The sequence below is a fragment of the Phycodurus eques genome, chromosome 19 (assembly GCF_024500275.1).
Source record: "Phycodurus eques isolate BA_2022a chromosome 19, UOR_Pequ_1.1, whole genome shotgun sequence".
In the NCBI taxonomy this organism is placed as follows: Eukaryota; Metazoa; Chordata; class Actinopteri; order Syngnathiformes; family Syngnathidae; genus Phycodurus; species Phycodurus eques.
In genome coordinates this window covers 9,198,003-9,218,737 of record NC_084543.1, presented here as the reverse complement: position 1 = coordinate 9,218,737, position 20,735 = coordinate 9,198,003, and the positions used below count along the sequence as shown (strand labels likewise).

The 20,735-nt window shown below is 44.7% G+C and overlaps 2 protein-coding genes across 3 annotated transcripts; both read left to right on the top strand.

Annotated features, from left to right (window-relative positions):
* Positions 1-1,384: 1,384 nt before the first annotated feature.
* On the top strand, positions 1,385-12,753 carry plekhm1 (pleckstrin homology domain containing, family M (with RUN domain) member 1). The gene is given in 14 exon segments (XM_061706763.1): positions 1,385-1,578; positions 2,924-3,013; positions 4,231-4,472; positions 4,729-5,239; positions 5,241-5,303; positions 5,305-5,345; positions 6,515-6,809; positions 7,196-7,355; positions 7,800-8,744; positions 10,504-10,649; positions 10,817-11,010; positions 11,097-11,160; positions 11,360-11,517; positions 12,030-12,753. Coding segments are annotated over 13 exon segments (2,982 nt in total). The 5' UTR covers positions 1,385-1,578; positions 2,924-2,959; the 3' UTR covers positions 12,139-12,753.
* A 1,202-nt stretch (positions 12,754-13,955) lies between these two features.
* On the top strand, positions 13,956-20,735 carry LOC133418254 (kelch domain-containing protein 1-like). 2 transcript variants are annotated; one of them, XM_061706758.1, is made up of 13 exons: positions 13,956-14,208; positions 14,568-14,638; positions 14,905-15,022; positions 15,344-15,456; positions 15,553-15,643; positions 16,206-16,304; positions 16,640-16,714; positions 16,789-16,847; positions 16,921-17,033; positions 17,461-17,533; positions 18,220-18,304; positions 19,611-19,690; positions 20,473-20,735. In XM_061706758.1, exons 1-13 carry the CDS (start codon positions 14,110-14,112, stop codon positions 20,600-20,602), a joined length of 1,206 nt encoding a protein of 401 aa, XP_061562742.1. In that variant the 5' UTR covers positions 13,956-14,109; the 3' UTR covers positions 20,603-20,735. The 2 variants fall into 2 exon arrangements, with proteins under 2 accessions (XP_061562742.1, XP_061562741.1); XM_061706757.1 differs by having other exon boundaries at positions 19,566-19,690.

Genomic DNA, 20,735 nt, shown 5'->3' with positions numbered 1-20,735 from the left:
AATTGTCTAATTATGCTGAAGTAATATTTGTGCAAAGTAGGATTTGTTATCGACCGAGGTAAATAATGACACTGATGGGTTATACATAATAATACCTTCCCATTCGGGCCGAAGAAGTAGCGATTCGTTTGTTAGTCGTGCATTTAATTGGTGTGCACTGTAAGTAGAGTTTACGTGAAAAAAAAAAAAAAAACAACTCAGGTAACTCGTTCCCTCAGAATTTCTAAGACATGCCAATCATTCGCCAACCATTGATTTAACAGCGCGCTTGATAAGTACACTGTAAACACTGGATAAGTATAGATTCAGATTTTTCTACTTCTCATTTAACTCAGCTTGCTCACTACACTGTAAACTAAATAAATAGACTTGGAAAAAATTCAGGTAACTCAGGCCTTAAAATTTAAAAAGTGAAGACAATCACTGGCTCAGCCATTTCTTGAACTCAGATTGTCAAGTACGCATTACTCTATTACAAATTTCACAAAAAGTATATTTTAACTACAAAAATGAAGTTGTTTGTTTATATATATATATATGTGTGTGCGTAAGTAAAATAAACGGCCAAAAACAAGTGGTCACATGACAGCTTCGCCGGAGCTGCATTTGCATACGCACATCAATTTTACGCACACAAAAATAAGGTTCTTTAAGACTCTTTCACATTCGATGTTGCTTTGCATGTTTTATCAAGATAATCCAGTAGGTCGTGATACGAATCAAATATATTTTTTAAAAATATATATGTAAAGGTGATATATATTTCCATATATATACTTCTTGATATAAAAACGAGAAGCATGTTTAAACTGGGAATATAGTAGTTTAAGAACATTCAATTATTGTCCAAAAACGAAAAATAATGTGTTGGCATTACCACATTACCCTTAACCTTTCATTGCTCGGTGACTCTCCATACTGTGTTTTTGTTTGTTTGTTTTGTTTTTTTTGCTCAAAAGTATTTTCTGTCAAATGCCTGTCTGTTTTTGTACTAGAGCGGCTCCAAATACCGGAGACAAATTCCTTGTGTTTTTGACATACTTGGCAAATAAACATGATTCTGATCCTGATTCTGAATCGTTATGAACGTACATTCACTCTGGTTCACGTGTTGAGCCTCTGACGCCGCGTTACATTTGCGGATACTCGTAATCCTCTATATTACTCAAAAAATATAAGACACCTTTTTTCACTTGGTATAAATGTGCGTGTTTTAGCCGTATAATTCAATTAAGTTGCAATTTTAATCATGTAGTTGATTTCTAAACGCGATGAGGAAAATACGAGGGACATTTTCCAGCTGGAGTTCTAGCGATTCAGGAAAATCCAACGGGCATTGAATATACCATCAGTTTTTCCCATGATGCACCTCTCCGCTCACTCGTACAGTACACTCAGTTCCCGTCTGGAGTAAACAAGCCTCGACTGTCGGTGTTCATTTAATTCCTTTTTGAAAAGTTTCCGGGCGTGGGACGATGGCAGGAACGTGTACGGACTGACTTGACCCGGCGTCCTCTTGCTTGCTGTGCACTTTTTGACTGTCTTTAGACCTGAATGGAAAGTCAAGTCGGCAGCTCGGTAAGCTAGCTCTGACAAGTAGCTTCTCGGCTAGTTTAAAATCTGTATTATTAACGCTACTGTGAGCTCTTTAAGTGTGTGGGTGTGTTTTTGTGTTCTAATATTTTAACTTTTGTTTGTCGTCAGTGGCTAAAATGAGTAACAAGTTACTAGACGTTACAGGAAGTAGACGTAAACTAAGCTAAACGAACTCGTTTGGGTGTTGGAATTCTTTCTAAAATGTCAAATGATTGTGATTATGAGAGGCCTTATCTCGAGTGGATCATGTCAGCGAGTGATTTGGACTCTTCTGCTTCACTGGGGCTTTAATCAGCTTGTCACGTGAGCTAAAGTACTCTTTTCACGCCCCCCCCCCTCCGCCCCCGCCCCCATATGCTGCAAGGCAAATTGACCCATTGGAAAGTTAAATAAATACTTCGTGGTTCATTACTATCGTTGCAGTGAAATGGTTAGTAATGGATGTGCATTGTGATTCCCCCCTTCCGCATTTATGACACGTGTGGATCAATAAACGACCCTTGACGAGGTTAAACATACCCAGAAGGACATAATTGCTGTTCTAGAGAGAACTGGTCACGAGTACCCCCCCCCCCCCCCCCATTAATTGCGGGTGAGACAGATAACCTCAGCAATATTAAGAAGCACATACCTCTGGTCAACATGTTGATAAATCACTGCTCTTTTACAATGTATAGATTAGCCTTTGTCGATTTTAAACACGATTCACCCTCTAATTGCCTTTCACCGAGCTCTAGGTCATCCAGATCATCTAGCTCATTTCTTGTCATATGGAATACAATGTAAAGGTGGTTGCACTCGTTTCTTAGCCGGAATTAAAGTCTGCAGTTGCATTTTTGAGTAGTAGTTGCTAGAGGGGTCGGAAAAGTCGCTAAATTGGCAACACTGACTGATTTAGTAAACTAGCTCCTCTCTAGTCACAGCCATGTTGTTTCGTGCAAGCAGTTCACATCAGCAGGGATGAGCTATTAACTACTGAAGCTGCAAAAAATCAATGAAAGAAAAATAAAATATATCATCCTGTCAAATAACCTTAAAAAATGTGTTAATTACCCAACCGTACTGAGATGGAAATGACACTTTTTCAGGTAATTTAACAATCGTTGCCTGGGTCAAATTGCTGTTCCTGAGAAACGGGGAGGTTTAAGAAAATGTTCCAAAAACTGACTCTCGATGGAAAAGGTACGAGTAGCTCACTGGCACGATACCAGTGAGGAAGGAGAAGCTAACTGTCAATCACATTTTTCTGTCCTGAGAGAGTCACTGGAGCGGTTTGGACTGAGGTGTCATGACTATGTGTGTGCATGCATGTGATCTTCCATTGTAGCGTGCCATGCAGGAATAGAAGCACCGCGGAGGCGTCATGTTAGCCACACAAACGCCAGATGCACCGCAGGAGGCTAAACATGTCAAACAGGTTAGTCTCTATGTCAATGCCACGCTCCTTTCCAACGACAGTTCTCGCAGTAGAAACGTCAACAGAAATTGTGACAGCGCCTGGCTCTCTTGCCTTCCCATCCGTTTTGTTGTTCGTGTAATTGGGATTAGTTTAACAGGTAATCAATCTGTTTAGAGAGGCAGGAATAGACACACTATTAGAGGAGGAGTCTTTAATTTTAGCAATGAGATGTAGTTATTTTGTTATTTGAAGGGAACATTAAAAAAAAAAAAAGGTTTTTGAATTGTTTATGTTCCAAAAGGTGGGTCTCTGGAGCAGGGGTTCTCAAACTTTCTGGACTCGGGGAGCACTTACAGGCGATAACTTTTTCCAAGCACCCTAATCCTAACGCTACCACGTGTACCACGTGAATTCAAAAGTTGCTTATTGTTAAAAAAAAAAAAAAAGAAATCTTATGAGAAGAAAGTTATGTTTCCCAAGATAATGGTGTAATGCTATGATGTCAAAGTTAAAATTTAATATGGGGAAGAATGTCATATTTTAACAAGTGGGGGGAAAAAAAATAAAACTTGATTCTTGTAATATTCTGCCTTTTATTGTAGAAAATACACTTTGCTCTAAAAAAAAAAGGGCTTTATTCATGCAGCAATGTCAAATTAATGTGATATAGTTCAATTACAATCATATTAAAGCTTTTTAAATTATTTCTGTGGAAGTAGATGCAAGTCAATACTGGGCCAAACAAGCTATATTTCATAGCTTGTTTGGTATCAGCAGAATGAAAGCAAATCCCAGAATGTGAAAAAACTAAAAGAAAAACTTGTTTTGAGTATTTGCATTGTCATTTGCGTTTTCTATAACATATTAAATTCAGAAATCTGATTTTTGTGATTTTATTTTAAGGCTGTATCATCCAGCTAACAGCTCTTTTTTTTTTTTTTTTGGAGTGAGCAACATGACATAATTACAGAGTTGTCTTTAACTGCCCTGCATTGATCATGTGTTCACGGTCTTTCTCGGCATCATGTGACCGTAGCCACTGGGGCCACAATGTTGCATAATAAGCACAAGGCCATTGATTCCCCTCCAGCATGTTTTGCTCGCACATGCGCGTCTCCTCTCAAAGTCATTCGTCAGTTTGCAAAGAAGAAGCACATGTTTTTCCTTTGGAAAAAAATAAAAATAAACAAAGAGGAAGTGGCTGTAACGTTTCTTCCTGTCTCACCGTCACACAGATCAAAGAGAAGCTGGCGCAGTCGCTCAAAGCCCTGCAGAGACGCTACGTGACGTCGGATGCGGTGGTCACCAGCGAAGACTGTGACGCCAACTTACTTTGCTGCGCGCTGGAGGCCATCTTCATCCACGGCATCAAGGGCAAGTACATCCGCTGCGAGGCCGGGGGCCGTAGGAGGAAGGGTGATCGCGGACCTCTCCCGCAGCCCTTCTTCTGGAGCCTCCTTAAGACCGTCACCCACCGGTAAGTCCCACCACCAGCACCTTTGCTTTGTGCTGTGAGTATTATGCAATACTGTAGATTACAAGGTGTATTATTTCAATATAAAATGGCATCTTTCTTTGAGATGAAAACTATTTTTTTCTAGATAAAAATTCTTATTTTTTAGATAGTTTTGGTTAGTAATTTAGCCCCCCCCCAATAAAAAGTTGTATTTTCATCAAGTCCTATTTATATTTATTTAGTAAAGACATGTTTGTCCTCTCCATCCATTTTGCAGCGACGTGATCACGGAGCTGGAGAAGATCAACTTCGTGGGCACGGACGTGGGAAGGTGCCGTGCGTGGCTGCGTCTGGCCCTCAACCACGGCCTGCTGGAGTGCTATCTGCTGTCGCTGTTCCGGGAGAGCTCCAAGCTGCGGGCGCACTATCAGCCCGGCGCTCTGCTGCTCAATGGCGAGGAGCGGGAGGTGCTGCTCAGCTACTTGCAAGGCCTGGCCTCACTCACCTTCAACCTCTCGTACAAGTCTGCCGTCCTCAACCAGTGGACCACCACGCCGCTCAGCCTCGCCGGAGTCTGTGCCCCGTGGCCGGCCGACACTCCGGACCCGCCCCTCAACGGTCGAGGTAATCAGCCTGTGTGCAAAGACTCGTGGGATACGGTGTCACAGTTGTCGGGGACTTCCGATCCGGGGCCCCCGCTTGGTAGGGCCTCCGGCGGGGGCGCCGGAGCGCTCAACTCGTCCACTCTGAGCCTCGACACCACAAGCTCCTCCCAGCTCTCCTCCAGCTTTGAGCTCAGACAGCCTCCTCCAGGGGCAGGACCCCCGCAGCCCCGCGGGGGAGCAATGGTCCGTCCTGCGACCTCGGCGGGAGCACCAAGACGCCCCTGAAAGAGTAAGTATAATGTCATTTACTAAAGCAGCGTTTCTCAAACTTTGAGCCAAGGCACATATTCTACATTAGAAAAAAATCTCACAGTACCAAACCAAACTGTCACAAAAAGTGGTTACACAGATGAATTACAATCTAGTGGAAGAGCTTTTTCTGCCAACAATCACTGAACTAAAGGGTCGTTCTATGTTAAATCAACCAAGAATTTGCCCGTTATCTCTCAGATTTTCTTCAAATTTTCAGATCTGGTTGTAAACGGAAGGTAAAGAATAGAACACAAAACATTTTTGTTCACAACTTCTTAACTTAACCTCTAAACTGCCAGTTGTTTTCCAAACAGAGTTCCCTGTTGCCAGCCATTTGAGAGCATTTTGACTGATCTTTCAAGATCCACAGAATATTGTGTTCTGTCACAATATAAGCACTGAAACTAGTAAAAGAAGGAGGAGATGCTCTTCTTTCACCAGAAAAAAGTTTGTTTCTAGCTTTTTTCATTATTTCGTCACCCAGTCAATGGCCAGCTCAAGGCCGAGCCTCACTGTCTGAAAGACCAAAGTTTTTGGGTGTTAAAAAATTGTCTTTTCAGTGAAATCTCTTCAGTTCAAAAGTAAACGCTGGAATCTGGCAAAGTTAAGTCCAAAGAGCATTTATTCCCTTGTAGAGTTCAATGACCCAAGTTTCCTGGAGGGAGAACTGATTTATTTAGTTAGTCTTTTATACTCTTTGTGGGTATGGAGATGCCAACTGAGCGTGTCGTTTTTCCTCTTGAGTACTATGATTGGTCTGTTGTTTTAAAGGTATTCTATTTCGTCCACTTTTTTACCCATGTTTGATATTGTTACATTGATGATGGTACACTGGAGCGCTGCTCTGCTCAAGGCCAAACACCTTGTGATTATTTAGTTAACATTGTTTCCTCAACTTGAGTTGAGTGACCAAATTGCGAAGTTGGCAAAACTAACTGCTTTTGTAAACTAGCTCCTTTCTGTTCGCAGCGATGTTGTTAGTAGAAGCATGTGTGCACGTCAGCGGGGATGGGCTTCGAGCCAAGGAAGTTAGGAAAACAAATGTTAAAACTAAATAAATTATCCTAATAAACCTAAATTAATCAATAGATTAATTACTCGCCAGCATGAAAAGGAAAGTAGTCAAATGGGAATTTGTCTCCTTAGATCGGCTCCCAAGCTGCAGGAGAATGGCAACTCCAGTCAGGATTCCATGCGCGAAGACTCCTTTGTCTCCAGCACCGGCGCTGATCACTTCTCCGACAGCGACCAGCCGCCCAGTCCCGCTCTCTCAGACACAGAGCCACTACCGCCGCCCGTTGACCCACCATTACCCCACCAGAAGAACGTTGACCATGCGCAGCCTGCCGTCCCGACGGTCCCAGAGGAGGCCGAGCTGGACCACGGAGAAAAAGGAGGCAAGAGTGTCCTTTGCAGGAATCTGTCGTCAGATTCCCTCATGGTGAGTGAACACCTCAAAACCTTTCTGACTCTCGCAGGATTCAAGACAGGGCGTGACTACCTTCTACTCGCTTTATGTGCCGTATACATTTATTCTGCCCCTCCCCTATTGTCTTTGTCGTACAATCATGCGACAGCTGTTTTTAGTCAAGGGCTTGATGAGACCTAGCTACTGTATGAGCTCAGCATGGTTGCCGACAGTCTGAGCAAGTCATGGTAGTCCTGGTTTGAAATTCACTGCAAGGCGCCACCACACCCTGATGAGGATAAGCGATTCGTAAAATGGATTGATAAATTAAACAATTAGTCAATGAGATGAATTAATATGAAACGTGTTTTGCTCAAACTAATGCACTAAAATAATAGATTTTGCCTATTTTATTTCAGCGCTGTCGCTCCTGGATCTCTGAGGAAGACATCTACAAGCCTCGTGTGGACGAGGAATCAGACCACGAGGAGCAACCGCCGCCCCCTCCTCCTGTTTCTCCTCCTGCTGCTCCTGCAGACTCACAGGCGCCACCAAGCGTTGTGCATCGCCGGCAAATGGGTAACTAAGCTGCTGAAATGCCATGACCTCACGTGACACCAGAGCAACTGTTTGGCAATATGTTTTCTCTTTCCGGACATGACCTGAGTAAGTGAGATGGGCGGGTGATGTCATCCCCAGTGGCTAAGAATTACATCAGCTGATTTTAGGGTGGGACGAAATGGCAACATACAATAACATCATTCAAAATAAGTTTTGCTTTAGTTCACCTGCCAAACAAACTTTGAAAGTTTTTCATCAAGCATGTCCCCTCCCAACCCCCCAAACATGAACTTGCATCAGCTTCTTTAGAAATAATGGTATTGTAATTTGATATACGAGTGAATTGAGTTACAAGCTTGGTTATGAAATGAAACTAACAAACTCTTAAGTCAAGGTACCGCTGTATTTCCATAAGCGGAGTACAGAACACTTCTCATTCATGTTGGCCTCCACTCCGCCAAGGCCTCTCCAACCCGTTCCGAGGCTTGCTCAAGCTCGGCCACCTGGAGCGTCGCGGCGCCATGGGGATGTGGCGGGACCACTACTGCGAGCTGTCACCCTTCGAGTTCCGCCTCTACCTCAATGCCGAGGAGCGCACGTGCTGCGACAACTGCTCTCTGCTTCGGTGCGAGGACGCTCGCCTCGCCTCGCCCGACGGCCGCTTCGAGCTGGCCTTTCCCGGCAAGCGGCTACACCTGCGCGCCGCTAACCGAGACGAAGCGGAGGACTGGCTGGACCGCGTCGTGGAGGCGGTCAACAAATGCCGGCCTGTGTCCCGCGTAGACGAGCAGTGGGAGATTCTGGAGGTGCCCAGCGAGAACTGCGTGGATGACGGCAGCGTTTCTTTCCCGTGGTCCACCTCGTGCAGCCCTGAGCGAAGCTCCTCGCCTCCGCCGCTTCCCGAATTCAATTGGACTCGTGTGGCAGATTTGGAAAGGGACGCCATCAAAGAAGCGGTGCTGTATTGTTGCCCGGACGCTGACGCTCGCTCGTGGATGCCTCTCGTATTCTCACTCTCCCTGGAAGCCTTGAAAGGTTTCCGGGTGCAAGAAGGAAGCAAGTTGCTGTGGATGACGTTCCGCATTCAGGAAGTGCGGGACGTGGTCCCCGACGTCGCTCTGGGCGGACCCAACTTTTTTAAACTCCTGACGCTCAGGGAAACGCTGCGACTGCGGGCGGAGACCGCGGAGGAAGCGCACTCCTGGAGGGCTTTGATCCGCAGGGCTCTGGACTCCTACTTGGAAAGCGCTGAGGAGGGGGAAGAGACGAGTGCGGTTGGCCACAAAGGTGGTGGAAACCTGTACAGGCTGGTTCAGCACAGACTCAAAGAAGACGGAGCGCTGCTGGTGCATCTGTGCAACGTGCCCGTGCAGAAAGGACTGGACATGCAGAACTTCAAATGTGCAGGTAATGTACCACAAAAGTCTGAAAGGTAGCAGTGTTCACCTAATAAACCTTTTTAGCGGTGTGTTAATTACTCGTGGACTTTCGCTATTCGCAACAGAGTTCGGATGACTGTACTGTAATTCCTCCCTAAAAAGATTTTGAATTGCCTATAGTCATACTTTAACTTAATATAAGCCAAAAATCTACAAACCCAAAACACCTTAATATCATTTCAAACACATCTTACAACATTACCCTTAAAACAAATACAGATCTTATTCACTGGATGTGCGCATGTTTATACACATGCAGCGAAGACTTTCCGTAACTCCTTCTGCTAACAGCCGAGGCTCTTCGCCTATGTGTAATGTAGATGTATTGCTTGATAATACTTACTTGTTGATACCACTGTACTACATTCCTATTATAATTGCCGATATGAATAGTTTAAAAACTAAATAAACCCCAAACTAAAAATGAGTGCCTTACAGATGATTTGAAAAAATGCACCAGAAGTGTGAGGATGCTGTATGTTGCCGCTTCGCCAAGTTGGAAAACCAATTACTAATTTCCTATTTAGATATCCATCCATTTTCTGAGCCGCTTCTCCTCACTCGGGTCGCGGGCGCGTGCTGGACCCTATCCCAGCTGTCATCGGGCAGCAGGCGGGGTACACCCTGAACTGGTTGCCAGCCAATCGCAGGGCACATAGAAACAAACAACCATTCGCACTCACAGTCATGCCTACGGGCAATTTAGAGTCTCCAATTAATGCATGTTTTTGGGATGTGGGAGGAAACCGGAGTGCCCGGAGAAAACCCACGCAGACACGGGGAGAACATGCAAACTCTACACAGGCGGGGCCGGGGATTGAACCCGGGTCCTCAGAACTGTGAGGCTGACGCTCTAACCAGTCGGTCTCCGCCTATTTAGATATCATTCTTTTTTAAATACTGATACATATATTGCAAACTATCTTTAGTCGTGCACTTACTGTAAAGTCATCCCTCACCATATCGCATGTCGTTTTTTGCAGCGTTCACTGTATCAGGGATTTTTTTTATCGTACATCTGTAATAATGAAGATATTTTTTTTTTTTTTTGCTGCATCGCTGTGATTATTTTTTTCCACATGGACTCCAACTGCAGAGCGATAAGTGCGAGCCAGGATGAAAGAGTGTGTAAAAGATGGAGAATCTCCAAAGTGTGAAATCATTTCACACTAAATAAAAGATGCTAAAACCACAACCGTCTTACGTTCCACAACTGCATGTCTACCACAACTGCATGTCGACAGTAAAGTAAACATTATCTAGATTAATATAACCTACCAACACTTACAAACTGTAATCCGTCCTCTGGGGGTCAAGGATAGTGGTGCACTGGTGCACTTTCAATCGCTTTATTGAACAAAGGGAACAAAACGATTAACAATAGCACACATTCATACACACACGGCCTGCCGCTTGCCAGAACCGACGCCGACACGGTTTAGCCAGTGAACAGGCAGCCAACTCTCGTTCGCTGGTTCGATGATCCTCAATAGTCCTGGCCCAGCCTTGTAAAATGAGGATGGCGACCCCAAGTTGACAAAAATAATACCTGTACCTCACATGCATATTGCATTGGTATTATGCATAAAGCTTTAAAATACATCTAAATAATAAAAAGAAATATATGTGCACTACTTTGCAGATCACGTCTATCGTGGGGGTGGTCTGGAATGTAACCCTGCAATAAATGAGGGATGACTGTACCTTACATTGATTTGTATGTCCAGGCTGCCCCCAGCAGATCGGCCCGTCGCTGGGACGAGCCCGCCTTTGCGAGTTTTCTGGCCAGTACTACTGCGACTCCTGTCACCGCGGCGACACCACCGTCATCCCCTCGCGCATGTTGCACAACTGGGACCTCAATAAACGCGAGGTGGGTGTGCGCCTCTGTCGTGACATGTCTCTACCTCATTTTCATGTGGCTATATGAGCATGAGTCTGTATGTATGTATGTATGTATATGTATGGATGTTTTGTGTGTCTGTGTATTTTGTGCGTGTCCATCCGTATGTGTTTATGCTTGTCTGCGTCCCTGTCCAGGTGTCAAAGAAGGCGCTGTGGCTGCTGGCTCAGATGGAGCAGGAGCCTCTGCTGAACCTGCACCAGCTCAATCCCAACTTGCCGACACACTCCGAGTCCATGTCTCTCGTGCACAGGCTTCGGCTGCGGCTGCGGCTGCTGGGCGAGTACCTGCTCACCTGCCGCAGCAGAGCCTGCAAGATGCTCCAAACTAGGTGTGTACTGAGCCGTATGTGTGTTTAGATGTCCTACCGTTCGCTCCCAAGTGGGAAATATGTCATTTACTCTACATCCCCGCTAGGATGGAGCAGCGAACCTACTTGCTGGAGTCCAGCAGCCTGTACAGTGTGAGGGACCTGCGGGAGGTACGCACGCACTGTTTGATATTTAGGCTCTCAGATATTAGGGACTCAATTCACATGACTTGTCTCAAGTTAGGACTTGGGACTTGCTTGGCTAAAATGTATAAAAGAATCGACTTGTTGATGAGACTTTTACCTAAACTACATTTGCAAAAGTACATTTCAGTAGCGTGCCGCACTGAATGTCAGTTTTCTCCTCTAGATCGCCGAGGAGCAGTACACCTCATACCTGGCGTCGCTGTGCCAGTTCGCCAGCAGCCACGTGTTTAGCTGCGACCTGTGCACACAGCGGGGCTTCATCTGCCAGATGTGCCACAGCGACGACATCATCTTCCCCTTCCAGTTCGACAGCACCGCCAGGTAACGCCGCTTCTTTCCCCACAGGTGTGACAAATGTCTTGGAGCATTGTGGAAAGGAGACATATATTCATTTTTATACATATTGTATGATCATAATCTGTGCAATAACCAAACACCATATCGTAAAATGATCATTCTCCCAAATGTGAACAATTGTATATTCTGTAAATAAGTGTCTTTTGATAATTGTGTGTTTTGTTTTTTTTTTAACCTCAGAACTGCAAATTGTAAGAGAACTGATTTTCTGGTTTTGTTCTTGTGACAGTGAGAAAGATCTATTCTATTAATTGCCACCGTATCTCAAGTTTGCGCTCGCGAGTTATAGAAAAAATTTGGCCAAATGACGACTAGTATCACTCATATCGCACGGCACCACTGAAAGCCTTGCTCCTCGGGTTATTTTGATGAAAGCATGCCACAGGACATGTGAGAACTATTTTAAATGGTAAAGAAAACATGGCTTGTCTTCTTTTGAATAATAACTTGACCTTTGAATCCTGTGTGTGGTGCAGGTGCAAGGAGTGCAAGGCGGTGTTCCATCGGACCTGCATGGCGCCAGGCCGCTGCTGTCCTCGCTGCCTGCGGATGAGGAAGTATCTGGAGAGGGACCTGCAGGACTGAGGGAGGCCAGCAAGGGGCGCCATCGTTCCTCCTTTTAGAGGAGCAGCCAACAACAACAAAAAACATGCTACCACAAGTGCAATTATTATTATGGTCGAAAGTGACAGGTGGACTGATCCTAATTTATTGCCCTGAGCAGCCACAGTCAATCTTCATCATGAGAGCCTTTTTTTGTTTTTTTTTCCCCCCCCTTCTTCTTGCCCGATTAGTCTTACATGAGAAGTTGATGGCTTTCCATGCAAAAACCACCCTAATGAGATTGATACTTGAAATTAGTAACAAGTTCAAATGTGCCTTAAGACTTTTGTTTTTCTTTTTACGCCGACGGGACTTTTCTTCAGGCTGGTGCTGCTACACGAGCTGCTTTTCCGACTTTTCTCATGTAGCAAATCAAGTCACCCAATCACTTTGCACTGAGCTCCGACTGTTACCCGTTCGGGGCTGACGTTGGTTCTTTTTAACAGCGTTTGGACGGCTGTGTGGCAAAGCGCAGTGTTGACACTCGACAGTGTTTGATCTTCACTCACACAGTTAGTCACGGACGAACATACAGCTGTATGTCCTCACGTGTGATTTATTAACAGCCAAATAAATGTTCTATGTGTCACATTCTGTTCAGCGTGAGTTGTTTATTTTACATTATATGTTATGAAACCGTGTGGCGATGCTGAGAGTCAACCACTCCAAAAATACTGAGCTTGTTTAACACATTCACTGCCATTGACCGCTTTAGAAGTCAAATATCCATGTTAACTGGGAAGGCTGGCAATGAATGAGTTAAATGAGCATTTTTTTAAAAAACTGATTGAGATCAAAGATGAATTAGTTGCCAAATATTGGATGAATTCTGCAAGGAGGTGAAAGGTGAGATCATGCATGGCCAAAAAGAACAATGATGTCGTGGCATCGCTGGAAGATCGGAGCACTTGCTAAGACATAACGTCACGTTGTCTGCTTAAAGCCACTTGGGGGCATGCTTGTGCAGTATATTGGAATTGGGAAAATGATTTTTTTTATTTTTTATTTAAGCAGCTTTCTGGTGCCCAATTTGTGTCTAATTCTAAAAGTGTACTTAAAAGCCCAAGGCGATAATCAAATAAAAGATACGTGTGATTCCATCACCAAGCAGTAAGGACGACACAGTCACTGATGCAACGTCATTGGCTTTATTACGGCGAGTGGTAACAGAATGCACATTCGTCGAGCTGCTGCTATCGGCTACAGCTCACACCCAAGCACTCTACACACATACGCCCTTGACTTGATCCATCGTTCAAGGTGAAAATGTACCTTTGTTTTTTTCTTTTATGATGTCACAATGACCAGTCCCACCCTGAACTGCCCACATGCAGAGTTGGGATATTAGTGTTTTTATTTGAGTAATATATTGAGTAATTTTTTACTTTTATTTACCATAAATCAACTCAATCAATTATTTAATTAGCTAAAAAACTTGGGTGTGTGCGGGGCGGGTAGATAAATGCAACAAATATTATACAGGACTCTTGCTAATGTAACGGCTAGGTGGGCCGGATTAAAGAACGGGGGGGATGTATGTGGCCTGCTGTCCATACCTTGCCCACCACTGGTACGATTATCATAAATCCATGAATTTACTTTCCCAGTTGGCAGAAGGTATACCTATCATACGAATAACTTGAATTCTCGTCGTTAACGAGCGTGAGCCCCGTTTCCTAATCACGAGATCAGGGTCACCTGTGTGACTCCAATGCGAGCAATTTAAAAACATGAAATAGAGACAAACCCCCGGAGGAGTTGCGCATGCGCAGAGAGGCAGGAGGCTCGTGCAGGTGAAAAGCTGCACGAACGAGGCAAGCAAGCGGCAAGGAGGCGTGCTAAACCGCAAGAAAAACATCTACAACGCCTCCTTCCGACTCTCCTCTCAGCTCAGCCATTTCGTAACTTTTTTTTTTTTTAAACTTATGTACTTTTAGGCCAACGTTTAGCAGGATGGCGAGCGTCCAGGCGTCCACGAGACAGCTGGAGAGGAGCACCCACACCGCCTTCATTGACGGCGACAACACGCTGTACGTGTGGGGGGGCTTCCAGGTAGGGCAGAACTCTTCTAAAAAGTCACTTTCACACAATCTTAACACCGAGGAGTAAAAAAAAAAAAAAAAAAAAAAAACGTTTTTTTTTTTTTTTTTTTTAAATGGAGGTTCCTTGTCAGTTTGGGCAAGTAGTTTCACAGTATGGTTGTTCTTGTGAAGCACTGCTTCCAATAGTTTGACTGGCAGAGACCCAAGTGAAACACCCCACCGAAATATGTATGTCAATGTCTGCGCGTTTTTGATTAACATGATTATGTGGCGTCGTGCCCGCGCTAGCGTTTGATCACGTTTGCAATTTGTTCGTGGATGGACAAAAAATAAAAAATAATAATGTGCCGGCGTGTGTTGTGTCTAAAGGCCGGCGGCGGCGAGGACGTCGTGCTGCCCAGCGACGAGATCTGGCTTTGCGACTTAGACAGCGGCACATGGTAACCAAACAAACAAACAAACAAACAAACAAAAACAACACAAGACACTGTGACCTGCTTGCATCCTTGGTCGATTAAACACGAGAGCAGGGATGTCCACGCTTCTTTTCGCTGAGGGCCACCATCCGGAAAAATGGAAGGAAGAGGGGGCGGGGGGGCCACTAACAAATGTGCGATTGGACACCCATGCTCGGAAAACAAGACTCAATGCAATTTAAGAACTTGAGACCCTTAAGCCCCGCCCCTCCCTTTTTTTATTGTAACAGGCAGCGGCGGGAGATGGCGGGGGAAACGCCCCCTCTCCTGGTGGGCTTCTGCGGCTCCTACGTCAACGGCTCGCTTTACGTCTTTGCGGGTTACGACGGACAAACGTACAGCAACCAAGTGAGTGGGTAGGGAACGTACGGCACGCGGGCCGTGTGCGGCCAGCGGGGACATTGGAACCGATTTGCCTTATTTCTCTTGATACCGACCAGGCAAGTTCTTTTTCTGAGCATTAACCGCTACAGAAATAATATATATATATATATATATTTTTTTTTGTTGTTGTTGTTGTTGTTGTTGTTGACAGATGTGTAAATCAGTGCTTCCTCTTGGAAAGGTGTCCCTTTTGTCAAACCATGTATATAGACACAAGCATTTATTTATAAAAAAAAAAAAAAAACCTTTAGATTCGAGTTTAGCACATGTATGCCATGTGTGTAGTTGTTCAGCGTGGACCTCACGCAGCATTGCTACATGTGGAAGAAGGTGCTGGCCGCCAAAGGAACGACACCCTCGCCGAGGAGCAACCACACCTGCTGGGTTTACGGGGACAGGTGTGCAATGACGTGAAAGTGACCAATGCGGTCGGTGTGTTGAAAGAATGGAATTATTACTTTTTTTTTGGGGGGGGGTTTGGTCCTTGCGTGCAGGTTGGTCTACTTTGGAGGCTATGGATGCAAGACCCTGCGAGAGGCGAGAAACATGGAGTCGTCAAACTTCATCATTAGAGAGATGACCTGGGTAAATCCTTCTCTTTCGTATGTACTCTGAAAATTATTTACTACAAGTAATGTTTTTTAACTATATATTTTCTAATGATGTACACTGACGGGCAGAATAATGAAATCATCTTCCACTAATGGCAGGAGATCCAAGTGACCTGTGAATCCACCTGTTGCCATTCACCCATCAGAATAATCGCTTTGTGTTTTAAGAAAACGAGATCAGATTTCATACTTAAATAAATTTGAGTAAATGAAGACATTATTTCAGTAGACACAACTCTCAAAGAATTCTGAATAATCTGCTTTGTAGTTCAAATTAGGTCCATCCTTGAAATTTCACCCGTAAACCCAACAACTGTAACTTTGTGGTGGTGTTGATACATTTGTGACAATTTTGTTTGGTGGCGCACCATGACGTTTTCCCCCAATGTAAAATATGTGCTTGGCTCAATGTGAACGTTGGAAAACACTCATTTTAGTGTTGCACGAGCTCCAATCAAACTGGGCATATCTTTATAAAGACTTTGTAAAAACTGTAGTTCATGATGATAAGTGCGTTGGCGTTTGGATACGTTTAGCTCACCATCGGCGACGCGGTGCTTCGCTGCTGGGGCTGGCACAACGAAGTCGACGTGTACGACGCGCTGGGCAGCACCTGGAGCGTTCCTGAGATGAAGGTTAGCGCCCATTTTTGCTTCTAGCCTGTTAGCACGCTGCTACACGTAAAGTCACGTCACTGGCTGCTGGGATGTGATGATGCATGTTTTCATCTCAAAGTGTGGGGTTTTCTTTTAACCCTTAAAACATACAAATAAAATGACACACCAGAATCTGCTGGGTCACTGTCCCACGTTTTAAGAAGACCGTAGCAGCCGTGAGTAAAATTAGGCCCTTTTTGGTCCTTAGTTTTATTTAGGGTTGCCAAATTCAGTGAATTTTTCAAAGTTGGCAGCTTTCCAATGGGGATGATGCAAAGTCTTGAAAAAGTCCAGCTCCGTTCTCTCCTGACCAGGGTACGCCGCCGCTGCCCCGAGACTGCCACGCCAGCGCGGTGGTGAGCAACAAAGGTTACATCTGTGGCGGCAGGGTAAGAGATCATTCTTAGATGCTCTGCGTCCTCCTTTAACATCTTCTGGCTGCAACCTCTTCAACATGTTGCAGGAAAGTGGCGAGTTGGACATCTACTGTTTGGACCTGGACGTGTGGAACTGGACTCAAATGTAACGCACGCTCACCTATCGTGCGGAACTTTGTCGTGTATTGATGCCCTCTGTTTGTCTCCCCGCGGTCCAGCGAGGCCTTATCATCCGTCGCGCCGCCGGGCCGCTCCATGCACACCATGACGCTCACTGCGGATCAGAATCTCTTCGTATTCGGCGGTCTGGCCGTAGACGGGGAAACGCTCAGTAGGTGTCGCTTTGTGGTTTGCATGTTCATGCACTTGCGCAGGGTTTCCCCGAGTTAAAATGATTGAAATGAAAGTTAAAATTATTTGTTAGGGGGGGGGGGGGGGGGTGGACTACAATTTTATTTTATTTTTCTCCGGCCTTGCGGAGTCCCTGGTGTGTGGGGAAATTCTGGGAATGTGAAAATTGGTTTGTGCAGTGCTTTGAATTGGTTTATAAAGGGTGTTTAAAAATACAAAAATGGTAAAATACTAACTTTTGTGTGTGCGCGTGCAGAATCCCATATGTTGTGTGACTGCTCTGCGTGTGTTCAAATCGTACCAGCAGCACCGGCCGAAGGTGCAATCTGGCCATGTATCTTAAACCGCATACTTGAAGGTCAGGTTCACTGACGGCTTTGCTTTTATTCTCTCTTTTGTCATTCCAGGTGACGCCTGGCAGTTCGATACGCTGGCGCGAGAGTGGCGCGAGATAACGCACCCGCACAGGGACAAGCCCAGGTAAACTCATCACACTGGGGCAAATCAAATTTATGTATTCATTTGAGTTTATTCGTCAGGGTAATTTTATTTTATTTGTTTTTGTCATGTCAAAGTCCTATTATCAAATTTTGTAAGGGAAGAAAAGTGCATTTATGTGGAAGTTGATGCTGGGGAAGAGAACTTATTGCAAAAAAAACAAAACTATTTAACAAAACAAACGCACCGAATGTCTGCCTAAGGGCACAATGGTGCATACTGTGTACACAAACAAGTGTGCTTGTAATGACATGGCCTCGAGGTCCATGTCATGTAAATTCTGAGGCTCGCTCGCAGCTTGAAAAGTAGGCGCCGCCTAAACCAGTTTCCTTGACTTATTGTCATATTTCCAGTGGGCTGTAAACCCCCCCCAGGGAATGTCTTCCAAGTTTGAGGTAAACAACCCCTTGGAAGTGTGTGTGAGGTCCTCTCTGTCCGATTTCCCCCCCCAGAGGAGGAATCCATATGGTCAACAATCTCTGCATGATGTGCTTGCACACACTTTCATTTCATTTTCAACCTGTATGCAGAGTTTTGTTTTGTTTGCATTGTGCAGCTCAAAGCTCCACTTCCTGCTTGACTAATGACAATCCATCCGCCATATACAGTAGGCTCTACTGTGTTGTCTAACTCTAAATCTGTTCTTGCTAACATTCTCCTCCATGCAGGGTGTGTCACACTGCTTGTCTGGGGAGTGACAATGATGTCGTCGTATTCGGGGGGAGCAGCAACTTGTCCATTGCAATGGATTCGGTATGTGACTCCATTTTTGTTTCCCTTCTTATTAGAAATTGAAATGGCTTTCAACTACGGTTGTCTTGAAGATGCAGTATACAGTTCCAGCACTGGAATGTTGCGCAGCTGAATATAAACGTGTCACTAAGGTTTAAGGTCAGATGAGCTCACAAAAAAACACATTTTCAACTTAACTTTCTTAGAACATTTAGGTCTTCGTACTTGGACTCCTTAGAATGAAAAAGTACCAATCAGATAAGTTCAGAGCTGCAGACACCACCTCAATTTCTTGCAGGGTCTTCTGTTGACCCTGGAACTAAATTTTAGACAATACTTCCCGTTGTCCTCCCAAAGGTTCCTGTACTACGTTGCAGGGTCTTCTTTTCGCCCAGATAACTTGGCCTGGAGCTGAATTTTGACAAAAATTCTTATGTTCCAAACACGGTACGTCCTCCCCAAGTTTCCTGGACCTTGAAAATACAACGAACCCCCATTATTCTTGGGGAATAGGGATAGAGCTCTGCGAGCAATAGCGGGGGGGGGGAAAAAAAAAAAAAAAGTTTCTAGCATGTACACAATCATAAACGACTATTCAGTAGTCAATATTGAACACATGAGCATCATCAATAGTATGAGCTAGCAAAAACCGATGTCATACGTGGGCAAACAAAGATGCGCTATAGCACTTTACGCAAATGCTATTAAGTCATTAAACTCGCCTTTTGGCATTTACACACACAAATGTGTGTATTGGCAAATTAGACAAGTAGGCTATTAGTGGGTGCATCGGGAAAGAAGCAGAAACGTACTTTGTTTCACTTTTGACAGTGCATGTGGTGCATTCAAGGATGGCCAACAAAACGGGGCATCTTAAACTCAAGACAAAACCTAGCAAAACAAAGATTCCACCAGATGGCGCTAAAGTGCGTCTCTGATCTGAGCACAAAAAACCATAAATCTTTGCATCTTACCCAGGAAAATAGTTCCTGCGGTCCAAATACAGTGTGACACCCCCCCCAAGGTTCCCCCCCCCAAGGTTCCTGGATCTGTCAAAAATACTACTCTCGAGCCATGGTCCTTTTCTGGTCCCGTAAAATTAGCCTGGCCCTAAATTTTGAGTCGTTTCTGTGGTCGAAACATAGTGGACCCTCCCAAAGGTTCCAGGAGTTTTCCAAAGTACTGACAATGTATAATTTTAAAATAAAAAGTAGTTGAAGTACCTGCTAATCCATTCAGACAGACAGTGATGCCTTGTTTATCCTAAACTGGTTTTCCCCAGGTATACACGGGTACACTGTGTATACTCTCCATTTGTCGTTGCCAGATCACCGTGCTGAGGTGTCCGTCGCAGACTCACAACGGCGACGTGTTGATCATCCAGACGGAGCCGTACCCCCTCTCCAGGTACCACAGTACGGCGTAGGCACGTTCTTGGCGGTGTGCACGCGCCTCATCGTGTGTCGGAAGGTTGACGTCGCTAGCTATTTATACGCACGTGTTCTAATGAGCTTTGTCATGTTGGATGGCCTCTAAGGGTTACTTCCTAGTTAGCTGCTCTCACGTGCAATAAACGGCAGTGTGATAAAGATGAGGATTGAAGTATATTTGATAAGGAACTTATTTTTTTTTTCCTACTCTGAAGTCTTTATTTAGCAGTCCCTAAAAAAAAAAAAAAAAAAAAGATCAGTTGGGTTTTTGGGCAATAATCTGGTGGAAGTTTGAAGAATAGTCGGCGCTAGCCTTGCCATCTTTATCTCGATCAGGGGTGGGCAAAGTGCGCCACGTAGGGCTCGCTTCGTTCTTCCAATTGGCGCATCGAGCAATGACGTTGAGTCCTGGGCAAAACTCCATAAATGCAACATTTTTTACATTTATACGCTGCAAAAGCAGGGATTGATCAGCATATTGAAAACTTGACCTGAGGTACAGTATGTACTTTGACAAATATCTTTGCCAAGGTCACCTTGCCTCACCTGCTCAAGTCTACACGGGTAAAGGCTGTGAGAGCTTGTTTTGACAAAAAAGCCTTTTGTTGGGGTGGAAAAAGTTTTAATTGTAAAGCCATATCGCCCAGCCGTTGATTTAGAGGTCCTGATGTTTTTTAATGAGCTCTGCTACCTGAGAACATGGTGCATATGTGGTAAAAGTTGTGTTGGGGAGCTCACTCGTTTTGTCTTGTCCTCCAGGTTGTGCGAGGACTTCCTAGGAAGCAACGCCAAGGTGTTCTCACAACACCTTGTTAGGCTGCCAGCGACGCTGCGTGCCAAAATCAACAAGCGAATCTCCTTCTTCTCAAAGTCACTTGTGGTCACTTGAAGAGCAGCAATGCTGTTTTTTTTAATTTTATGCCACGAGTCAGTTGCTAACTTTACTGTTCGTTCGAAAACGGCAGTCCTTTATACTTTTTAACTCACAAAAAAAAAAAACTCTACCAGTTTGTACATTTAAG